General features: G+C 44.0%; 1 protein-coding gene across 1 annotated transcript in view; it reads left to right on the top strand.

Annotated features, from left to right (window-relative positions):
* Positions 1 to 19298, top strand: part of CDC42SE1 (CDC42 small effector 1) — a 104851-nt gene that overhangs the window by 17320 nt on the left and 68233 nt on the right. The window contains exon 2 of the mRNA XM_078668313.1: positions 18951 to 19245. Coding sequence (XP_078524439.1) covers positions 19192 to 19245 — 54 coding nt within the window. The 5' untranslated portion in view covers positions 18951 to 19191. The remainder of the gene's footprint in view (positions 1 to 18950; positions 19246 to 19298) is intronic.

The following is a 19298-nucleotide window of genomic DNA, read 5'->3' as shown; positions in this document are numbered from 1 at the left end:
ACAGAGAGTGGGCCTAGGTTATCTGCAGAGCATGGCAACTTGATCTTCCTGCAGTTATTCCTGCCACAAATGGGCAGTTTGGATGGACTGGGTGCAGAAATTTGTCAAACTAGATTGGATAAGTGGGCTGGAAAGGCTCAGACCAGTGTAGTGGGCGTGGTGGCCTTTCTCAGCACAGGATGATGAGATGGGAGGGGCCAGGAGGTGCTTATCTATATTTTATGGGGTCTCTGGTTGTGCCCGGGATGGTGACCGTAAGTAAAATAGGCGGACTGGGTTCTTGTTGGGCCTTACTTGACATTGACACGCATGTTTCCTAGGTGAAGAAACTTTTGAGACGGATCTCTCTTCTGTCCATTCCTGAAGCGTGTCTGGAAATTGAGTATATCACTGCTCTGCCGGCTTAGATGTTAGATTTGAAAAGAGAACTTGTCATGTGCCGTAAAAAAATGGCCTGTCTCCTCTGTTGAAAAATAATTTATGTTTCGCTGACTCATTTAGGCATGGCAGGGGAGCTGGATGTTCCCGATGACCTCATGATCTAATGTAAGCTGTATGCAAGAGTGAGTGTGGGAAGTTTTGGTCTGGTTTAAAAAAACAAAACACGAAGACTGGATGAGGCAGTCTGTGGGATGATGGCCTAGGTTCAATGAAGCAACGTCATGAGTAAAGTAGAGGGTGGTGTGTGAGTCAGTACATGGGAGAGTGATCTTTCTGATGGTTTTTAGGGTAATTTTGAAATGAATAAACAACGTGACAATCCTTTGGGGGAGGTAGACGGTGCCATGGAAATTTGGGAAAAAACATGATCAGAAGAGAGGTTGTGATATTAATATTCAGGTTGCCAGCAAAGCTTCCGCTTCACCACTGTCCTGATTTGTCAGCCGCGTGTGGAGATAACACAGCTCCAGAATAGGGTAAAGTTCTGAGGTCCTTATGGAACATAGTTCAATTGTGGATCTCCCCGTTGGAGCATATTGGAGCATTTTGTCTATCACTGGGGTCTGAATCTGATAAAGTCGTAAGATGGAGGCTTGCAAATCTGAATTAGTACACACCGCAGACCAGAATGAACGGCATGCTCTGGTGGCTATTCTAGCATAAACTTGTAAAAGGGATAACTGCTGACCCACAAGTGTACCTTCACCAAGCTGAAGGTGTCGTAGACATTTGAACATTGCATCAATGAATTTTGTGATCAGTATGCCTGTGGCTTATATTGTTGTTTGAGATAAATCACCTGAATTCTTCCGTGCTCAAGATGTTTGGAGAGTAGAGTATCCCGGTCATTACCTCTACCAAACTCTGAATATGTGTTTTGCCTCGCCCTTCAATGCAGTTGCAGAACCTGCAACACAAACACAGCACTGGTGAGGAAGGATGTGCAAACGTATACCTTCAAGTCCGATTCAGGTGATTGACACTTGTAGCACAGCAAAAACATCAACAAATACAAAAAATATCCTGCAGTCAACAGCTAGGAAGATAGAGAATGACCGTGCGGCTACATAGACTGATCAGCAAAAAATACACAAAATTTGTACGGATTTCCATCACTCACCGGTCCCGGTGACATGCTTCATCATCTGGGTCTCCTTAGTAGGGCTACTACTCCACCATAGTGATGGAGGAGCCCAAGGATGTTTTACAAAGTATTTACTACAGATGTGAGCAAGTTTGATGAAAAGAGTGTATGGGAAGAAAGTGCAGTGCAAAAAAATGTGTGATGTGAATCTAAAATTGAAGTGGAATCAGACTAAAATTTTATTCTTGTCTGATCCGAACAAACATTAAAAACAGGGCGGATTCAACAAATAACCGTCCATTTACAAGAATTGGTCAACATGTTTCAGCACAACCGGGTAAAGATTAACCTAGTGCTTTCATCAGGACCTCTTGAGTATAGAATGCTACTGCCAAACAATTCAGTGATATGATCAAGTGATAAACAAAAAAGGATACGCTGCGAGTCTAACTTCTCGCATTTTCCATTCCTCTTGCCTCTTGGAAAAATCTCAAGGGTATGGAGGAAAAGCCTCACCCCACCTGGCAACAGCTCAGGGCAAAGGAGGCACCGCTCTAACCGTCGGTACCTCTGGCGGTCGTCTCAGCCGTCGGGGAGGTGAGTGATGGAAATCCGTACACATTTTGTGTATTTTTTTCTGATCAGTCTATGTAGACGCACGGTCATTCTCTATCTTCCTAGCTGTTGACTGCAGGATATTTTTTGTATTTGTTGATGTTAGTTTGGGGCTGTATATCCTGCTTAGTCGTTAAACTCTGGCCTCTGACCCTACTCTAATTTTGATGTGTTTTGCACAGCAAAAACAGCCATGGATTGTAAATTGTAATTCTATTAAAAATAGATACTCTGAATATTTAAATTTAAACCAATTCCATCGGAGGTCAATCATAGTGATGCAATCATCAACTAATAATTTATTGAAATTAGTGAAACTGTTCTACGCCTTTCTCTGCTGAAAAATGGGATTGCTAGTTTGAATTATAATAAACTCTTCCGCACAATGGATCAGAATATTTCTGCAGTCCATGAGAGCCGGTAGGACAAGCTACCTCTTTCCACTACAACCTAATCTGCTGTCTATTCTGTCCCACGTCCTCTGAAGTTTGACTTGGGCTCTGATCATGGGTTTGGTTGGTCTGTATAATGAATCCACTATGGGTTGATACCTGCGTTGGGAGACAAACATTAAATATCACCAGGATGCTTTGTTTGTTCCCCAAGGTTGTGCAGCGGAAGTGAGACTTTCCTTTGCTTTCCACAGACAGCGTACCAATGATCAATGTGCTCAGATAGTTTAGATTTAATCCTCGTCAAGCCTTTCAGGGTTTGAAAATTGAGGTTCATGTACTTGCGCTGAAACCGTAGGATTTTTTTTAGACTTGTCTTGTTGGCAAATTGGGTTATGTTAGATTGATTTGGCTAGCGAGTTCCACAATTTCTAGGCCTATGAAACTTTTGGAATCTTAGACCCCTTAAGAGATCTGGGTTCTTTGCTGACAAGTGTCAAAGTGGTCTGTCAATATTGTACTTGGGTGTGTTTCTTATCATTTAGACGCGAGTCATATTGAATGGTGTCCAGTAAAATTGCAGTGGACTATGGCATCATTTAGTGATGAAATATATAAGAGAGTGGTCGTCTGGGGCATGTCTGAGATCACGTGGAGTATTTTGTGCATGTGTGTTTGTTTAATTCTCTGGCAAGTAATTTTCCTCAATTAGGGTTTTTGTAAAGCGCGACTAATCACCCAGGGGCTTCTGCAGTTCAGTCGAAGAGCCAGGTCTTGTGGTCCTTCCTGAATTGAGGCAGTGACAGTGATTGCCTTAAGATGCAGAGGCGGGGAGTTCCAAGTCTTTGCGGTGAGGTAGGATTAGGATCTTCCTCCAGCCAAGGTCTTGCGGATCCGTGGGACAGTATCTGTATTCCTGGACCGGGTATCTGTTGTTCAGACCACTTTTCATAATTTTTCCATCCTTAGAAGAAAAAAGGTTTATGTGGGTGTAACAAACGACGGGACTTGGGAGACCATCCAGTATCTTCGTCACAGTACATTCTAATGGAGTGGTTGGTCAAATGTGAACCCACCGCATGAAAGACTTCTGCAGAAAATGTGCTTGCAACCTGGACTGTTTGAGCATCCTCCTAGGCGTGTTCAAAAGAGCTCCTACTCTGAACAGGTCTCACTGGGGGTGCCAGTACACAATTCTCAAAGTGGGAGGGAGGACAAGCTCACCAAAGAGAGTACGAGGAGGAACTGGGCCCAGAGAAATTTAAATTAGGCAGGTCAAATTTCGTGTTATGCAATTTCGTGTCATATTGACTTTATTGCGCAAATTACGCACTTGCGTGGAAATTTCATACAAAAAACATACAACCACACTTTGCGCAATTTGCATAATGCTGCTTAATATTCATGAGGGGGATGGGATGGGCACTCGCAAGCCCTATTTTCTCTATCTCAAGCATCTGATCTTCAACCCAGTTTTCAAGGACAAGGTTCAAGGTGCCCGCATTTGGCTAAAGGGTGGTGGTCCCTTTTCCAGTCACTTTTGAAGAGCCGCTGGGTCAAGTGGAAGGCCTCTAGTGGGACGGTGGCCTCTCTCGTGGTTGTAATGCTCCTTGCTGGCAGCCTGTGAGCGTGCCAGGGATCCCAGCTCTGGAAAATGAAATGTAATCTGTGCAACGGAAGTAAATGTATTTTAAGCAGGCACAGTGCTTCCTGCTGGCACGAGCTTGTAGCCCGGCAGGCAGGCCGCGTGTGCCCTGCTTCGTGCAGCCGGCGGGCACGTTTATAATAAATCCACCTTTTTATTTGTCTTGACATTTCTGCACTTCTTTCTTGTTCCTTTTAAGGTGCTGGCCAAAATGATGTGGGTTTCCTAGCCGAGCAAAGATTTGTGGAGGGCGGTAGGCCTGGGACGAGCCATCGAAAAGCCTTCCATGGAGGCAGTGTTGGATAAGTCCCTTCTGCTTCCTCAGAAAAGTGGGTATGAGGGTGGATCCGTTTTCCCCTCCAGTGCCAGTAGGGTTGAGGTAAAGTCAGTCACATGGCTGACTCGCAACTTTAATTTTAATCCTCATTATAATGTGAAAGACCTCGGTGACCCTTTTCAGTTTTATTTTATTTTGTATTTATTTATTTTTATACAAGAAAACATTCGCAACTGCTGTTACAGGGTTAGCATAGGTTGAATCAATTGCCGTTTATACATCGGTGTTTGTATAGCTAACCCTACGTGGCATTATTTATCGAAGAAGAGAGAAAGGCAGACAGTAAATGGCAGAAAAGCAAGGGGTGAAGACCCTTTTCAGTTTTTACAGTAAACCACAAGAAACCTCTCTGGCTTAAAACAGTCTGTTCGGTGTAAGGCCTCTTGGCTTTGTCTGTGGTTTGTTATTCAAAGTTTGAAATGGGCCGGATATGGGGGGGAGGCTTGCAGGCTGCAAGCCTCTGGTGTGGTCGGTCCTTGTGTTCTGTCACAGTTGTGTGCCAGCGTGAAGAAGTGTGCGATTGTGCCCAGCAATGTTGGGAATGCACACGGGCTGCGGGCTTGAAAATGGCGATCTTTGTCCAGATATTATGAGCGTCGAGGGCCCCAGAGGAGGAAACGGGGGATATCCTGCCCTTCACAAGGCCTGGGAGGGAAAGGTATGTCCTTTGAAGTCGCCAGACTTCCAAAAGCAGAAAGATTAGACGGTCCTTTGCCCTCCAAGTAGTTAGGACCCTGTCGTATCGTGCAAGGAAGGCCTGGCATGTGGGCAAGGCCGCTGAAACTGTGCAGCAACGGAGGTCCAAATGATGCGGTATACCTAACCAAATTAAGTGGCACAAAGCGACAGACTGTGGCGTCATTTCACTATTTTGCCATCTTACCACACGTAGAACATTAATATGGTCTGGGGGGAAAAAGGTTTACATCATAAGTGAAAGTTGAATAGCGGATAGGTGACCAGTAACTCGTGCAAGGAGTGTACCACTTTGCAGCACCACAAGTAGGAATTAAATAGTAGCTAAAAGAGGGACTTATTTTTCATGATCAGACTTTGACCTGGAGCAAGAGAGTGAAAGGAGAAGGAAATGCGGCAAACCCATGACCAAGCATAGATGAGAAAGAGCTGGCAGGAGTTTGGTAAAGAGCCAGGAAGTGCAGGGTGTGAAAGAATGAGGTGGAATGAAGACTGGGCGGCTTTGGTATCTGCAGCAGATCGTTCAAAAAACTGTAGGCCCCTTCACTATCTAACTGTAGGCACCTGCACTATTTTATTTTTCTTATTTATTTTCAAATAAATAATTCATCTGGCCCTCAATTATGAGTGGACGAGATTGTAAAAAATGCACTTCCGGTCCAACATTTGTAGCCGTGAAGCATTCATTCTCATCCTGAAGGGCAGGAAATCCTCGGTTTCCACCTATAGAAACCCAAACGTGGCCCAAGATGAGCCGGGTGACCACAACTTCATCCAAATGGGTGCCTGCAACTCTTGTGCGCTGGCAACACATTTGGTCACTACATTTGCTCATTGATGTTCACCCTTATCTAAATGTTACCCAAGAACGAGGAGTGTACTTACAAATAAAACCTGTCCGCTTTTTGGGGGCCACGTGGTATGGTTCACTGCTCAGAAGAGAGATTATTGCCTCTTTCTGCATAACTCTTAGTGCACAGTGGTCACAGTCCCTAGGTATTGCCATTTCTGTACGCTTTTGCTTGTTTTTCGAGTGGCCTGAAGCATCCAGGGCAGCATGTTGGTGCTATATAATCACATAGAACACTAAACTTCTTCAAAAACCTTTTCCAGTAGGTTTACTGTACAGAGGTGGCCACAACTTCACTCCCACATTGTCACATATTTAGAGATAGTCATGAGGTATGAGTGTTCTAAAGGTCCCACTTAACTACTACTTTATCCTGAGTTTACTATATATTGGTCTCAGAGACTTGTAGGTTATGTGAGTTAGTGTCTGGGCTTCTGACATGGGACTTGCAAAGGTTGGTGCTTTGGTGGTAGAATCAATCTAGTTTCAACCCCTGAACAACCTCTTGTAGAACCATCTACCAACAGAATAAGTACTGAATCTGTCATTGGTCTTCTAAGGTTGGTGGGTCTGGGGCAGATTCAGTCTGACTACTTTTAAAGACTCCTGCCTTTCTGCAAATATTCCTATTTTCCAGTAAGCAAGAGTTAGTCTGGTTGGAGTGACAAGGTGGGATTCTGTGACTATACAGGACTTCAAGAAAGTTCACTTTAGGGAAAAGCAAAAAAAGTGCCGCAGACTTTCAACAAAGAATGCCTTTTAGGGGCAACTTCTTCAGTTAGGAGCCCCTGTAGAATTTATGAGACCCAGAAGGAATTGTTCTAGTCGAGATGACTGATAAATGCAAAGCAGTAAAACGTGAAAGTGCCCAAGTCTGGGAACAGATGAACTAAGCATAACTTACAATTTATGAAAACGAAATAGCTTATTACCCCCCAAAAAACGAAATGTGAGAGAAATCAGTTTCTTTCCAGTCTCCATTTTTTTTTTTTTTGGACGGTCACGTTGAAAGTCTGTTGACATGTCTGCCGTTGTTCTGGAGGCTTGAGCAATTTGTGACGATGAAGAAATAACCTTTAAAGAAAAGAGTTGTAATGTAGTCTTGGTTTACTGTCGGTTTATTAAAATCTCCATTAATAAAGCCTGTACTGAATGCATGATCAGCCCAAGGGGAGATTGTATTATTTTCTTTACTGCCTGATTAGTGTGTTAAGGAGGCCAACCCTGTCTCGGGTTGTTTTATGGCTGTTGTGTAAGGAAAAATCGGTCTGCTGTTTCTTTTAGTCTGTGACTTGCTGCCCTGCCATTTCACAAGCTCCATCCACTATTTTCACATTTACTTAAAAGGTAAACGGGCTGCTGATGTCGTTTTTCCCCTTTATATTTAAACCTGTGTTAATTTGGAAACGTATAATGACAGACCCCACTATTAGTTTCATCAGTTGGTCCACTTTTTAATCTTCCCCGGGATGATGAAAGGCTCAAGCTTAAACAGAGGCTTCTATTGGTCAATGCGTTGGCGCGCGACTCACTGAACTATCGCGAGATTTTGTCTCTCCCTCTTAAAAGCATTGGCTCTGGGCCACGCGCCATCCCGTGCGAGGTCTGTTTATAATCGACGTCCTGTCCTGGTGCTCAGACCCACGGCTTGAGAAACCCTTTGTTGGTCTTTCCTCTCGGTGAGTAAATGGATGGGTTCGACTCCAGCAGCGTCACAACGGTATTTTTAGCCGCTTTTTTTCGCCTTTTCCCAGGCGGGCCGCTGTTTATAGAGCTGCTGTCTTTGCCAGGAATTTCTTTCCACCATTCTGCGGAACCTTCATTCATTGGCTGAGAAAGGGCCTTTTTGAAAACACCAGCTTTGTCTGCCCTTGCTCTGTCAGCCTTTCAAAGCCGCAGCCGGTTTAACGGTTCTACCACTTTTCCTGTATACCGAGTTCTGTGATTGTACAGAGTGAAAATGATCGAAAGAAAAAAAAATTAAAAAGCTGGAACATGAAAGTGAAAAAGTAAAATTGAGAGGCATGGTTAGTCGTCTTGGAAATCTGGAAAAGACCAAGGGAATGCATGGAGTCCCACTGATTGTTCAATAACAAAACGTATTTATGCAGAGAAGGGTACAACTTATTCAGTCAGAACACTGAGACTGGGGGCCAGTTTTGCAGTAGTGCTGCAATATCACCCACAGTCCTTTCCTGTTCTTATGTATTTATAAACTACTACAGTTGTGTAAACAACCCTTTTTTAACCTGGAATACTCAGCTTTTCAGAAATGCTGGGGGCGTCAATTTTAGTAACACCCATATTTCTAGTTCTAAATTGGGTGCGTTGCAGCTGACCACATACACCTGAGATTCGCCACAGACCAACTCCCAGCCACTTTTCATCTGTCGCCGTGAAATGTCTTCATCCCTGAAAGAAATATCCAAAAGCAGATGCGTCATGAGTATGAATAGAGATCAACAAGACAGAATTCTGACTTACCAGTGTTTACCCACCTGTTTATTGTAAGAATGCCTACAGTAACGAGCATTATATAGACGCACACTACACAGGTCCTCTAGGATATGGCATCCCGTAGCATTCCTTATGCAATAAGCTCGTACGGTTTTTCTAACTGACAGACCAATATGGGTGAAATGACACGTATTATGTTATGGGTAATATTTCTGACAGGGCCCCCCATATCCTGTCTTTTTGGGGGCATGCTCTAGCCCTTTACATCTCTTTCTGTGAGGGCACACTGATCCATACCGTTCATCCATTTTCGGTGATTGGTGCTATTTCAGAACACCAACTAGGAGCAATATCCCTTTTGTATGTATATCATTTTATCAATATTGTTTTTGAAAATGAGGCTTTTTGGCACACCTCAAGCTGTCTCGGGGGCCGACGTAAGTCTACTAACTCTGTTCTAAGGGACCACATCGACTGCTAACTGAAACGATGTCACAATCGTAATGACCATTCAGAGACCATTTCAGCCTTTCTTGGGACACTGTGCCTGAAACCTATCAGACTTTCCAAGACACTGAGTGTTCTGGAAATCTGTTTCCAAAATAGAGCAGGCATTCTCAGATTGGTAGCAATTTTGGCAGCGCTTGGGCCTTGCAAGCCACACCACGCCTTATTTCCTTAACTCGTGCAAGAATGACCTGGGTAGAGACTTGTTCAATTTTCATTTCAAAATCTGACATCATTCTGTGCATTTAATAATAAAAGAGGCTGAGTGGCCTTAGCTTGCCGACAGAATCTGTCTCAAACTCCAGCTTTTGTTTGTGTGCTTGTGGTCTGATATCCAAGTGCTGCTATTTGCCTTTGCAGCACTGTCAGTATGTTGGAGCTCAAAGGGTAGACCAATCTCACTGATCCTTTGTGCCAGGGTTTTGGTGTTGTTGAGCCCATTCACCCGAAGAGGCGGCTGCATGGCGTACGTGCTATCATTGCATCACCTCTTGGCTCACTTTGCCTTCTCCTTCAAGAGTTTCAGTCGCTTGTTGAGTCTTGCTTTACAGCAGGACAAGGCTCGAGTTGGTACTGAGCCCTGCAAAAGACTTGCAGGTAGAGCTTCGGCCAAGGCTCTGGGTTGGGCCTTGGCAAACAACCGATGTCTCATTTTCTCTGAGGGAACATGTTTTGGTTAAATGTACATCCTCCATAACCCCAGATGGCTCTCCCTGCCCCTCTTCCATGATTCGTCTCTTCCAGCAAGCTGTCCTACAAGTTCATGTGATGCTTTGCCTTCAAACGAGCAGAGTTTATAAACATGTTTTCCACCACTCAAATGTGTTTTGTATGAGTGAATATTTCCACGTTTGTGACTATGGTATTTGTATACTAATAAAATCATGAAATACTGAAACTCTTCAGCGACTAGCTGGGAGCATGGTTAGGTAAAAGTGCAGTTGGCTCATCCTGTGAGCTTTTTAGAATATTGAAAATTTGGGAAGTCTGTGATCGGTATCAGGTTTTGTATCTAGAACTGAATATGGGTGTTCAACCTGCTATTGACTGTTCCCATCTTTGGCTGATAAGAGATCATTGTTAGCATTTGCTTGGGATTACCCAGCAGGATAAGTCTGCATTAGATTTTGGTTCTCTGGGCTCCAAAGTTGACAAAATGTCCACCAAACCATAACTATTTATTTTTTTGTATGTTAAAGGTACAGTGGCATCATTCTAGGCCCTCTGATCTCCAGAAGCCATGCTTCTCCAGTGGATGCTTTATTACTGTTTGTGGTTGCGAAGAAGATTTCAGAAGGACAAACGTAGAGTTTTGCGAGTTTTGACTAGTTGTCTAGGGCTTGTTAATTTAGGACGAGATCTACTGCCAAATCTTTTTGTGATTTGGTATTAGTCTAAAATAACAAATCAAAATTTCCGAATGACAAAAGCATATGTATCAGTACTGCCATTACTTTATTTGTGATTCAGTAGATTTTGCAAACTCATTTTAACCAATCTGCTTTTTGTGAATTTGTATTCGCTCATTGAAAATGTTTAATTGTTCGTTAGCAAATGTTGTGTTGGTAGTTCCTGATGACATCACAACTAGGAAGTAACCTCCTTGAGGCACATCGTTGGCTTTGTTTGGAGACCACACATCTCACTGGAGCAGGAGAACTTTTGGGGTCCAGGCAGGAGCCACTGCAAGAGTAGGGTAGACACAAGAGAAAACTCAAAATGTCAGATATGTATCTGGAAATTCTGATTGAGCATTGCATCTCAAATAATGACACGTTTTAGAAAAACATTGTAAAGTACTAAAAAATAATTTGGGTGAGCATACAAGAGTAGAAGATTGTATAAACACTGTTGTGGTCAAAAAGCGCATATTGACAAAATCCGGAAGCATGAAATGGTGTGATTGGGGGTGGGGTCGCACACTACTCACACACCAGCGGGATCACCCCTAAGGACTGTGGTAAGTGTAGTTCGTGTTCCGCGATGCATCTTCTTTCGATTCTCTGCTATCTTCGCTATCCATGGACACGTGTTTCGGGGTATTTACCCCTCATCAGCAGGGATTAGGCCGTGTTCTGGGGTTGCCGGTGGCTGCCAAATATTGCCAGGTTTAGTACCACTCAGGCGAGCAGGTGCGGGGTCCCAGGCTCGTCAGCCAACTGCTTGAGGGAGCTTTAACATTACAATTGGGGGTGGGGTCGCACACTACTCACACACCAGCGGGATCGCCCCTAAGGACTGTGGTAAGTGTAGTTCGTGTTCCGCGATGCATCTTCTTTCGATTCTCTGCTATCTTCGCCATCCCTGGACACGTGTTTCGGGGTATTTACCCCTCATCAGCAGGGATTAGGCCGTGTTCTGGGGTTGCCGGTGGCTGCCAAATATTGCCAGGTTTAGTACCACTCGGGCGCGCAGGTGCGGGGTCCCAGGCTTGTCAGCCAACTGCTCGAGGGAGCTTTAACATTACGATTGGGGGTGGGGTCGCACACGACTGACACACCAGCGGGATCGCCCCTAAGGACTGTAGTGTGCGACCCCACCCCCATTTGTAATGAAATGGTGTGACTTAAGATTGCGTACAAAAGAGAGGTCACACTGATGGTGGTCCTTCAACAGTTCCCTTTGCAAATCCAATGGAGGAAATTATAGAACCCACCTTCAAGCATAGCTTTGCCACCTAGTTGTGATAAAGACCTTCCCTCTTCTCCAGAGTAGAAAAAAGTTGTATAACGCACATTGATATTCAAAAGTCAACTCCGACTATTTTGTTTTTTTGGCTAGGATCATGTGCTTTCGAGTACTTGTACACTCTTAGCAAGGCATAGAGTATATAGGAGACCTAGATCTGATGTAAGTGGAGGTAGGCAGGCAAAATCAACATCTGCTCTCCAATTCCAACAAATAGAGAAAGAGATCTTTGCTGTTAGTACAAAAACAGCAATTGCAAGTGTTGCGTTTTATGGGGAAAGCATTACTGGTCTAGTGAGAGCCATAACATCTGGGTTAAAAAACATCAGTGAATAACATGAGGCTGTGGGGCATGAAATAAGTTCAGACTTTCACTGCTCTCAGTGGAGTCGTATATGATGAGGCCTTATATCGACAATACAGACACCTTGAAATGAAATTGCATGGTTTTGTGAGCTCTGTGGATCGCCTGGCAACTGCTTCTGGTGTTGTCTCGCTATGTGAATTTGTAAATCGAGATGGAGCATTTGAGTGTCTACAAAGAGTAACTAATGTGGCGGAGGAAATGTACACCACACGTTTCCAGTCCAGAGGGAGCCCAGGATGGTGAAAGTGAACATGCCTCCGTTAGTGTGTCTGCGCAGGAGCATAGTAACTTAAGTCACAGAATGAGACAAAGTGTAGTGGTACAGGGCACAGCACCTACAAGTTCAACGGAAATGAGTACTGTAATGAAAGGCAGACATAGAGCATGTGAATTTTATTGTATTTTTGGGGATTTTAAAGTATTTGGGGAAAAATTAGATTTTATTCAAAACTTTTAATTATACTCGTATTGTTATAAACTGCTCTTTCTTTAGTATTGTAAAGACCAGTGAACATTTTTTTTATTTGTTTAAAAATATTGCATTACGTTTACGAATATTTTCATAGTTATATAAAATATATATATATGATCTACTTCAGAAATAGTTGTTGGTTACTTGTGTGCACAGTCTTCTTCCTTCCATTTCTCCATTTGCATCAATACCGGGGTAAGTTGACAATCGGGTGGTAAATCATCACTTTGAGCATATGTTGGCCCTTTCTGGCTGCAATGTTATACAACATAGCAATGTTATACAACATAGCACAGCGTGCTACTATTTTAGAATTGCATATACTATAATGCTCTTCCACTTCATCAGAAATGTCCTTGAGCATATATAATGCATAGCTCCGGAGTCGTCTGCACACATCAATACATCAACAGTATAATCCTAGACATTTTGTTCCTAAATCAACAACCACAACAAAAACCTCCCCCCTCCCTCCGTTTGTGTCAACGTTGCCACCTATATACACGGACAAATCTTAGAATTACATGCCCAGTCCAGCGGAACACTCCCTCCTGTCCACACATGTGCCACCAGTCAAATCATTGGAAGGACAGCCTTCTCAGGCGGCGGGTCCAGGTCCAACCATCGATAATCCGCCCATCTCTTCCAGATCTTAAAATGCTTTCGAGGGCACCCCGTGGCCATAAACACAGGTTGCTCAAAACCCATACAGAAGTCCATCCCGTTTTTCCAGGCCGCTAACGGCGGAGCTTGAGGCGCCTTCCATGCCCTGGCAATGTCTCTCTTTGCCAGCGTAAGGCCCAAGAATAGCAGATGGCGCTTGTACCTATTGCCTCCTACCCCCTCCATCACATGCAACAGAGCTAATTTTGGTGGACGTGGGAGCTCCCACCCCAAGACTTCTGACATACAGGCAACCACCCCTCTCCAGAACCTTTGCAATCCCGAGCACCCCCAGACCGTGTGCATTAGTGTACCCTCTGCCACCCCGCAACGAAGGCAATCGGGTGAGCTGATCATGCCCGCCCTCCAAAGGCGCTCTCGGGTGAAGTATGTGCGGTGCAGATATTTAAATTGAATCCGGTGTAAGCGCGTGAAGATTGCGGCACCCTTGGACTAGCTAGTGCCTCTGCCCAGTCCTCCTCCTCCAAGTCCCCTACATCTCCTCCCCATGCAGGCCTAAGTCTGTGAAGGTCGGTGGAGCAGTGGTGCACCAGGGCTTGATAGATGCGTGACATTTTTTTGTCTAGGAGCTCTCCCATAAAAACCTTGGCCTCTAGAGGACTAAATTCAGGGAGAGGCCCCATGTCAGTCAGGGAGGGCAGCAGCCCGTGCCTAAACTGCAAGTATTTAAAGAATTGGGATTGTGGCATCCCGTATTTCTCCTGTAAATTCTGAAAGGACTTCAGGGTACCTCCTGTCATGACATCGCCTAATGAAGAAATCCCTATCGCGTCCCAGCCCTCGAATCCCCGCAGGGCTCTCAGATCAGGAAACCGACCATTGCGCCAAAGGAGAGTCTCCTGAGTCAGCACGTTCCACCACCCCATCCTACCCAGTGCTCGCTTCCAGACATAAAAGACCACCTGTGTGGCGGACGGAAGACACTTCCGGTGCGGTGCGGAGTATAACCGGGCGTGTACAGACTCGGAGCCCATTAAGTTCCGCTCCACGGCATAGGCCGGGTCTCCCTGATCCCGATACCACCACTCGTTGAGCACCAGCAGGTGCGCCGCTTGATAATAAGAGAGAACATCAGACGTAGCAAGCCCCCGTGTAGGTGGATAAAAAACATGTTCGCAGAGCCACCCGTGCAGTACCCCCCTCCCACAAAAACTCACCCAACGCCGAGTTGACCTGCTGAAATCATCGGGGCGGAATCCAGAAATGTCCTTTTAATAAGCCAATTGTACACTCAGTCACCGATGATGTTTTCCTGTCTACTGTATTGCATCTTCCCTCCCGTGCTGACAGGAATTTGACATGGAGTCATTATCCATGGTCAAACTGGATGTACACTGCCACCAGAAACATTAATATTAGGTTACATAAGTAAACTTGGTTTACATCATATTAACTGTCATATAGGCATTGCACATCTAAAGAACCTCAATCTCCAAGCTGTTCATGTGTTAACCAGTTGTGAATGCAACAGTGGCGGAAAAGATGCAAATCAGGGGTGCATCCTGGACAATCTAATGACCTACTTGCATACTAGCTGAATATTTAGAAAATGATACTTTTTTCTGTTCCGATACAGAAGTTAAGTGGTGATGGGCATATTGCTACTGTAGTTCTACCTATATAGCAAGTTATTTGTGGAAATTGGGCAATACGAAAAAAATCCAATGTTCATATCTTGAAACTCGATTTGAGCATTAGGGAATACTAAACCAATATTGGTTTTGAGAAATATGGCTTCAAAAAAATGATTGGACACTTTGGGCAGTGCACTCGGAGATATTCCTCCAGCCACAATGCCCTGACATCTGCGTGTCGCGTACAGGTACCTGAATGAGTTTGAATAGCCTTATTTCATAAAGTGTCCTGTTCATATATACATTCTAAAATGACCTTACTGCAGAGTCTGTGCTTGCTATTCATCTCCTCTGTTTGGTCAAAGAGTATAACTGTGATCCTAAAAATCCTTTCCTGCCTCCTTATTCTCCTTGGTAGTCCAGCCAAAAAAACGTGTCTCCTCACCATAGCATATAACACAACAATTGTAAAATAAACTGAAGTATTCTGGTTCCATTTGTTGGTGGAGCCCAGGCAGCACATGTGCTGTCTCTTCCAGACCTGCTGTATTCAATCTGTGGGCCCATTGTCTTTGTATCTGTCCCTTCGATTGTCATTCAAAAATGCTTGCTCTTTGTCCCTCCTTTTTGTGTTTGGGTTCCTCCCACAGAGCACCGCCCAGTTACTGTTAGCAATACGCTTTTGTTCTCGGTGTTTGATTTTGGGGACATTTTTTTTGCTTGTGTCAGTTTGCCCATCTTCGCTGGTTCAGCTTCGGTGCCCATCACTGAATCTCCCTGCCCCGGTCAAATACTGAGGTGAAATGTCAGACGCTGGTTTCTAAATCTCCTCTTTAATTTTCTCTGACTTCAAAAGTGCGAGGATTTCCAACAAACCCCTCCCGCTTTGCTTCTTGTTGCTTTAGCGATCCTCGGTCACTGGACTTTCAACAGCCCAGCCTTGCAGCACAGTTATGGGCAAGGCTTGGGCAACTCCTGTTACATTTTCTCTGATGCTTGTTTATATAATGTGAACTCAGGCGCTCCAAAGGTGTTGAAGCTCTTTACATGAGCACTGGTTACATTACACAATGTCAGATTCATTTTTGGTAGCATTCTTATTGAGAGCAAACTTGACTGACCTAAAGGTATTGAAGCGCTTTACAAAAGTGCCTGTTATATTGTACATTGTCACATTATTTTATTTTTAGGTGTGCAGAGATTAAGTGATGCCCACACCACCACTGTTCATTCCTTATTTCCCCTCTACCTGACAATTGGGAGCAGCATTTGTCCCTCCCACATAGCTGCATGCCCGCCCGTTGCTTCTTCCTGTCGTCCACATCCTCCTCTTCTTCTCAGACCTCTAATTTCAAGGCACATTCACGGCAGCTCCCCAGGGACTGAGACATTTTTTTGTTCTATAATGTGAACTCTAGTGACCCGAAGGTTTCGTAGCGCTTTACATGAGAGTTAACTACATTACACAATGTCAGGTTAATTTTTGTGTATTTACCTGCGCAGTGATGGTGATGCCAATATCGTCCCTGTTTATACATTATTTCCCATCTACCTGACAAATGGGAGTATTTTGTTGTTGTTGCTATGTCCAGTGCTCCTATACCCAGGGGGCTAGAACAGAGGTTGAGGCTGTGGGTCTTGCTGGTAAATGGATGGTGTAAGCTGTGTTTTTGGTGGAAAACTCTGGAGAGGGTGGCTGGTAAATCGAGACCTAGGGGAGGAGTAATGTGACGTCTCTGCCATTGGAAAGTACTTCACTTCATAGGCTGTTCAATACTCTAGCGATGCTGTCGCACACAGAATGTTATAGCGCTGGTGACTTGCATCGAGGCACTTGTCTTAACTGTCTGTGCGTTAAAAAGCCTTAGAATTCATCCATAAACGTTTCCTGAGGCAAGCATTTATTCCTGAATCACACTGCATGACCCAGTATGTACTAATTGTATAGCTCTTCAATCCCTGGCAGCACAGCACCCACATAATGTGCTGCATGGCTAAACACTTATAAGGTCCCAAAGGCGAGGACTATTGCCTGTGTTAATATAGCCTTATAGCCCTCCGTAGCGGGCTATACCGGCTATTAAAGGCCCGCTCCAGCGTTAAAATCCCGAGCCGAAGGCTAGGGCCTTTAACAAAGGAGCGGGTATAGCCCAGCTACGAAGGATTATACGAAGGATTATAAGGCTATTAGAACATTCTACCACTAGAGGGCAGAATGTTCTAACCAATTGAACAAAAGCCTCTGAGCCCGAGGGGATTTCAATCCCCTCGGGCTCCGAGAGTCCTTTGTTTAAACAACATTGGAATGTTGCTCTTCGTACCTTTTACCGGCCGGTAGAAGCACGGAGCACTCCATTGTCTGCAACGGAGTGCTCCACATTCCAATGTTCTAATTCTTAGTTTGCACCTAGTTACTACCTGCTTCTAGTTGATGGTAATTTGCAAGTGCTAACTGCAGTATAAGCAATTCTTATTTAATAAACCATTTAATATAGAAATCCTTTGCTTTAGCATGTGCAAACCAGTATTCAACTAGTTTGCAATTTGCAATTTCTTGTACATAAGGTACTGGGAGACAGTGTAGTTTGTCTGAAACCGACATATTGTGGGCCATTCAGTTTTCGGATTCAGCACGCTCTGTACATCATTTTTAGTCTTTTAATCCTGTTTTGATGCCCCGCATCCAGTTCTGACTGGCAGTGTATTCTAGTTGTCCCTAATGTCACCTTTCTTTTAAGTATTTCTTCAGTAAAAGTTTGCTCTGAAACTATAGTTTATTATTTTTATAGTTACTTCTGCTATGGTTGAGGTAGCCTGATGATGGGGTTTAGTGCATGTCCTTATTAACTCAAAGGCAGTAAAAACACAGTATTTTCTTGTTTGAGAGGAGGCTAGTGTAGGATTGTTTTCTCTACATTCTCTACACTTTATTGGTCTGCTGAGAGTAGGTCTTCCAGTACTTGCTCTTGTATGGAGGGAGAGTGGGTAGAGTAACATGGTTCCTGTGCTCTAATCTGGAGTGGGAGGATAGGATATCATTCCTGTCTTACAAGTAAGAGCAGAGGTAATTCTTTCTTGCTCTCCTTCTCTTCACCTCTAACTCTCTCCTGTCGATTTTCTCCCTTCTCATCTTTCCCCTCCTTCTTTATCTTCCCTTTTTTTCTCTTCCTTCTCTTTACTAACTCCCACACTTCTCTCTCCACTCACATGTCCTTCTCTCTTTTTCTCCTTCCCTTTAATCTCTGCCACACTTCTGTCTTCGTTCTCCCACTTGCGCCCTTCTTCCCCATTCTCTGCGCTCCCCTAATGTCTCTTTTTCACTGTTTATCTTCTCCAGCACTCTCTCTTGTCTTCTTTCTCTCCTTTGTCTTCTCTCAGTCCTCTTCTCTTTTATCTCCTTCTCTCCCTTTCTGTGTTTCCTTTCCCTCTGTGTCTTTATTCTTGGGGGAGGGGGAGCAGGGTGGGGGGAAAGTAGGATATATTCCTTTAACCTGTTTCTGTACTGTACAACAATACACTTTGTGCAATACTATTCCAAGATGGCTGCCCAGTGCTGTATTTCCTGAGCAGTCATCTTGGAACAGTATTGGACATAGTGTATTATTGTTTTATCACTCGAAGACGGTCAACAAATTCACCCCACTTAATTATAGTATATGTCTTGCTATCCTTATCTTTTGATCAAATTTCTGCTAGTTAAACAATTATGATTTGTGATGTTGCATTTTAGATCCAGCTTAGAAAACTTTATCCAACTTCTACATGATTGCGAACTGTGTGGAAATTGTCATTTGTAGTGTTCCTCCTCCGAATTGATTACCGTAGTTTTAGTTAAGAGCAGTGCTCTTAATTAAAAGTATGGCACTTGCTTAGCATGGCGGGATGTGTTTTTTTATTTTTTATTTATGTACAGAGATTTGAGCGAATTGCTAGGAAGTGTACTTACCCAATCACACCACCGTGACTTTACCAAACAAAGATCCAGAGTATGGTGATTGTCTACCAAACAATTGAAGTGTAGATACCTGCCTACTGTACAGAGCATTGATGTCACAGTCAATAAAGAATACATAAATGTAAATGCATGTAATACATTTTAAACATGTTTGACTCTCCATTCTTTTTTTACCCCTCTTTTCAGCTTCCGTTGAATAGCGTTTATCCAAAGGAATAACTCGACTGAAAGGATCAAAAGGATTACTTTTTACTTCTTTCAAGGAAGCATCATTTTCCTTCACGACCATGGAGTGACCCCGGTGTGGAAGTTTCATTGCTTTACCCCTCTTCGTTTTTTTGACCGAGGCCATTTTTCCTAATTTATTAAAAATACAATAAGACTGGGTGGACAAGTTGGACTCAAACTGGAAACTTCTGACGGAGACATGAGTGACTTTTGGCACAAACTGGGTTGCTGTGTCGTAGAGAAACAACAGCCGGTGAGTAAACCGTGGCCTCGAGAGGCCAACGCATGTTGTCCACCTGTGAATGG

Source organism: Lissotriton helveticus, chromosome 12 (genome assembly GCF_964261635.1).
Source record: "Lissotriton helveticus chromosome 12, aLisHel1.1, whole genome shotgun sequence".
Classification (NCBI taxonomy): Eukaryota; Metazoa; Chordata; class Amphibia; order Caudata; family Salamandridae; genus Lissotriton; species Lissotriton helveticus.
The sequence above is the reverse complement of the archived record's forward strand: the minus strand, read 5'-3'. Positions and strand labels throughout refer to the sequence as shown.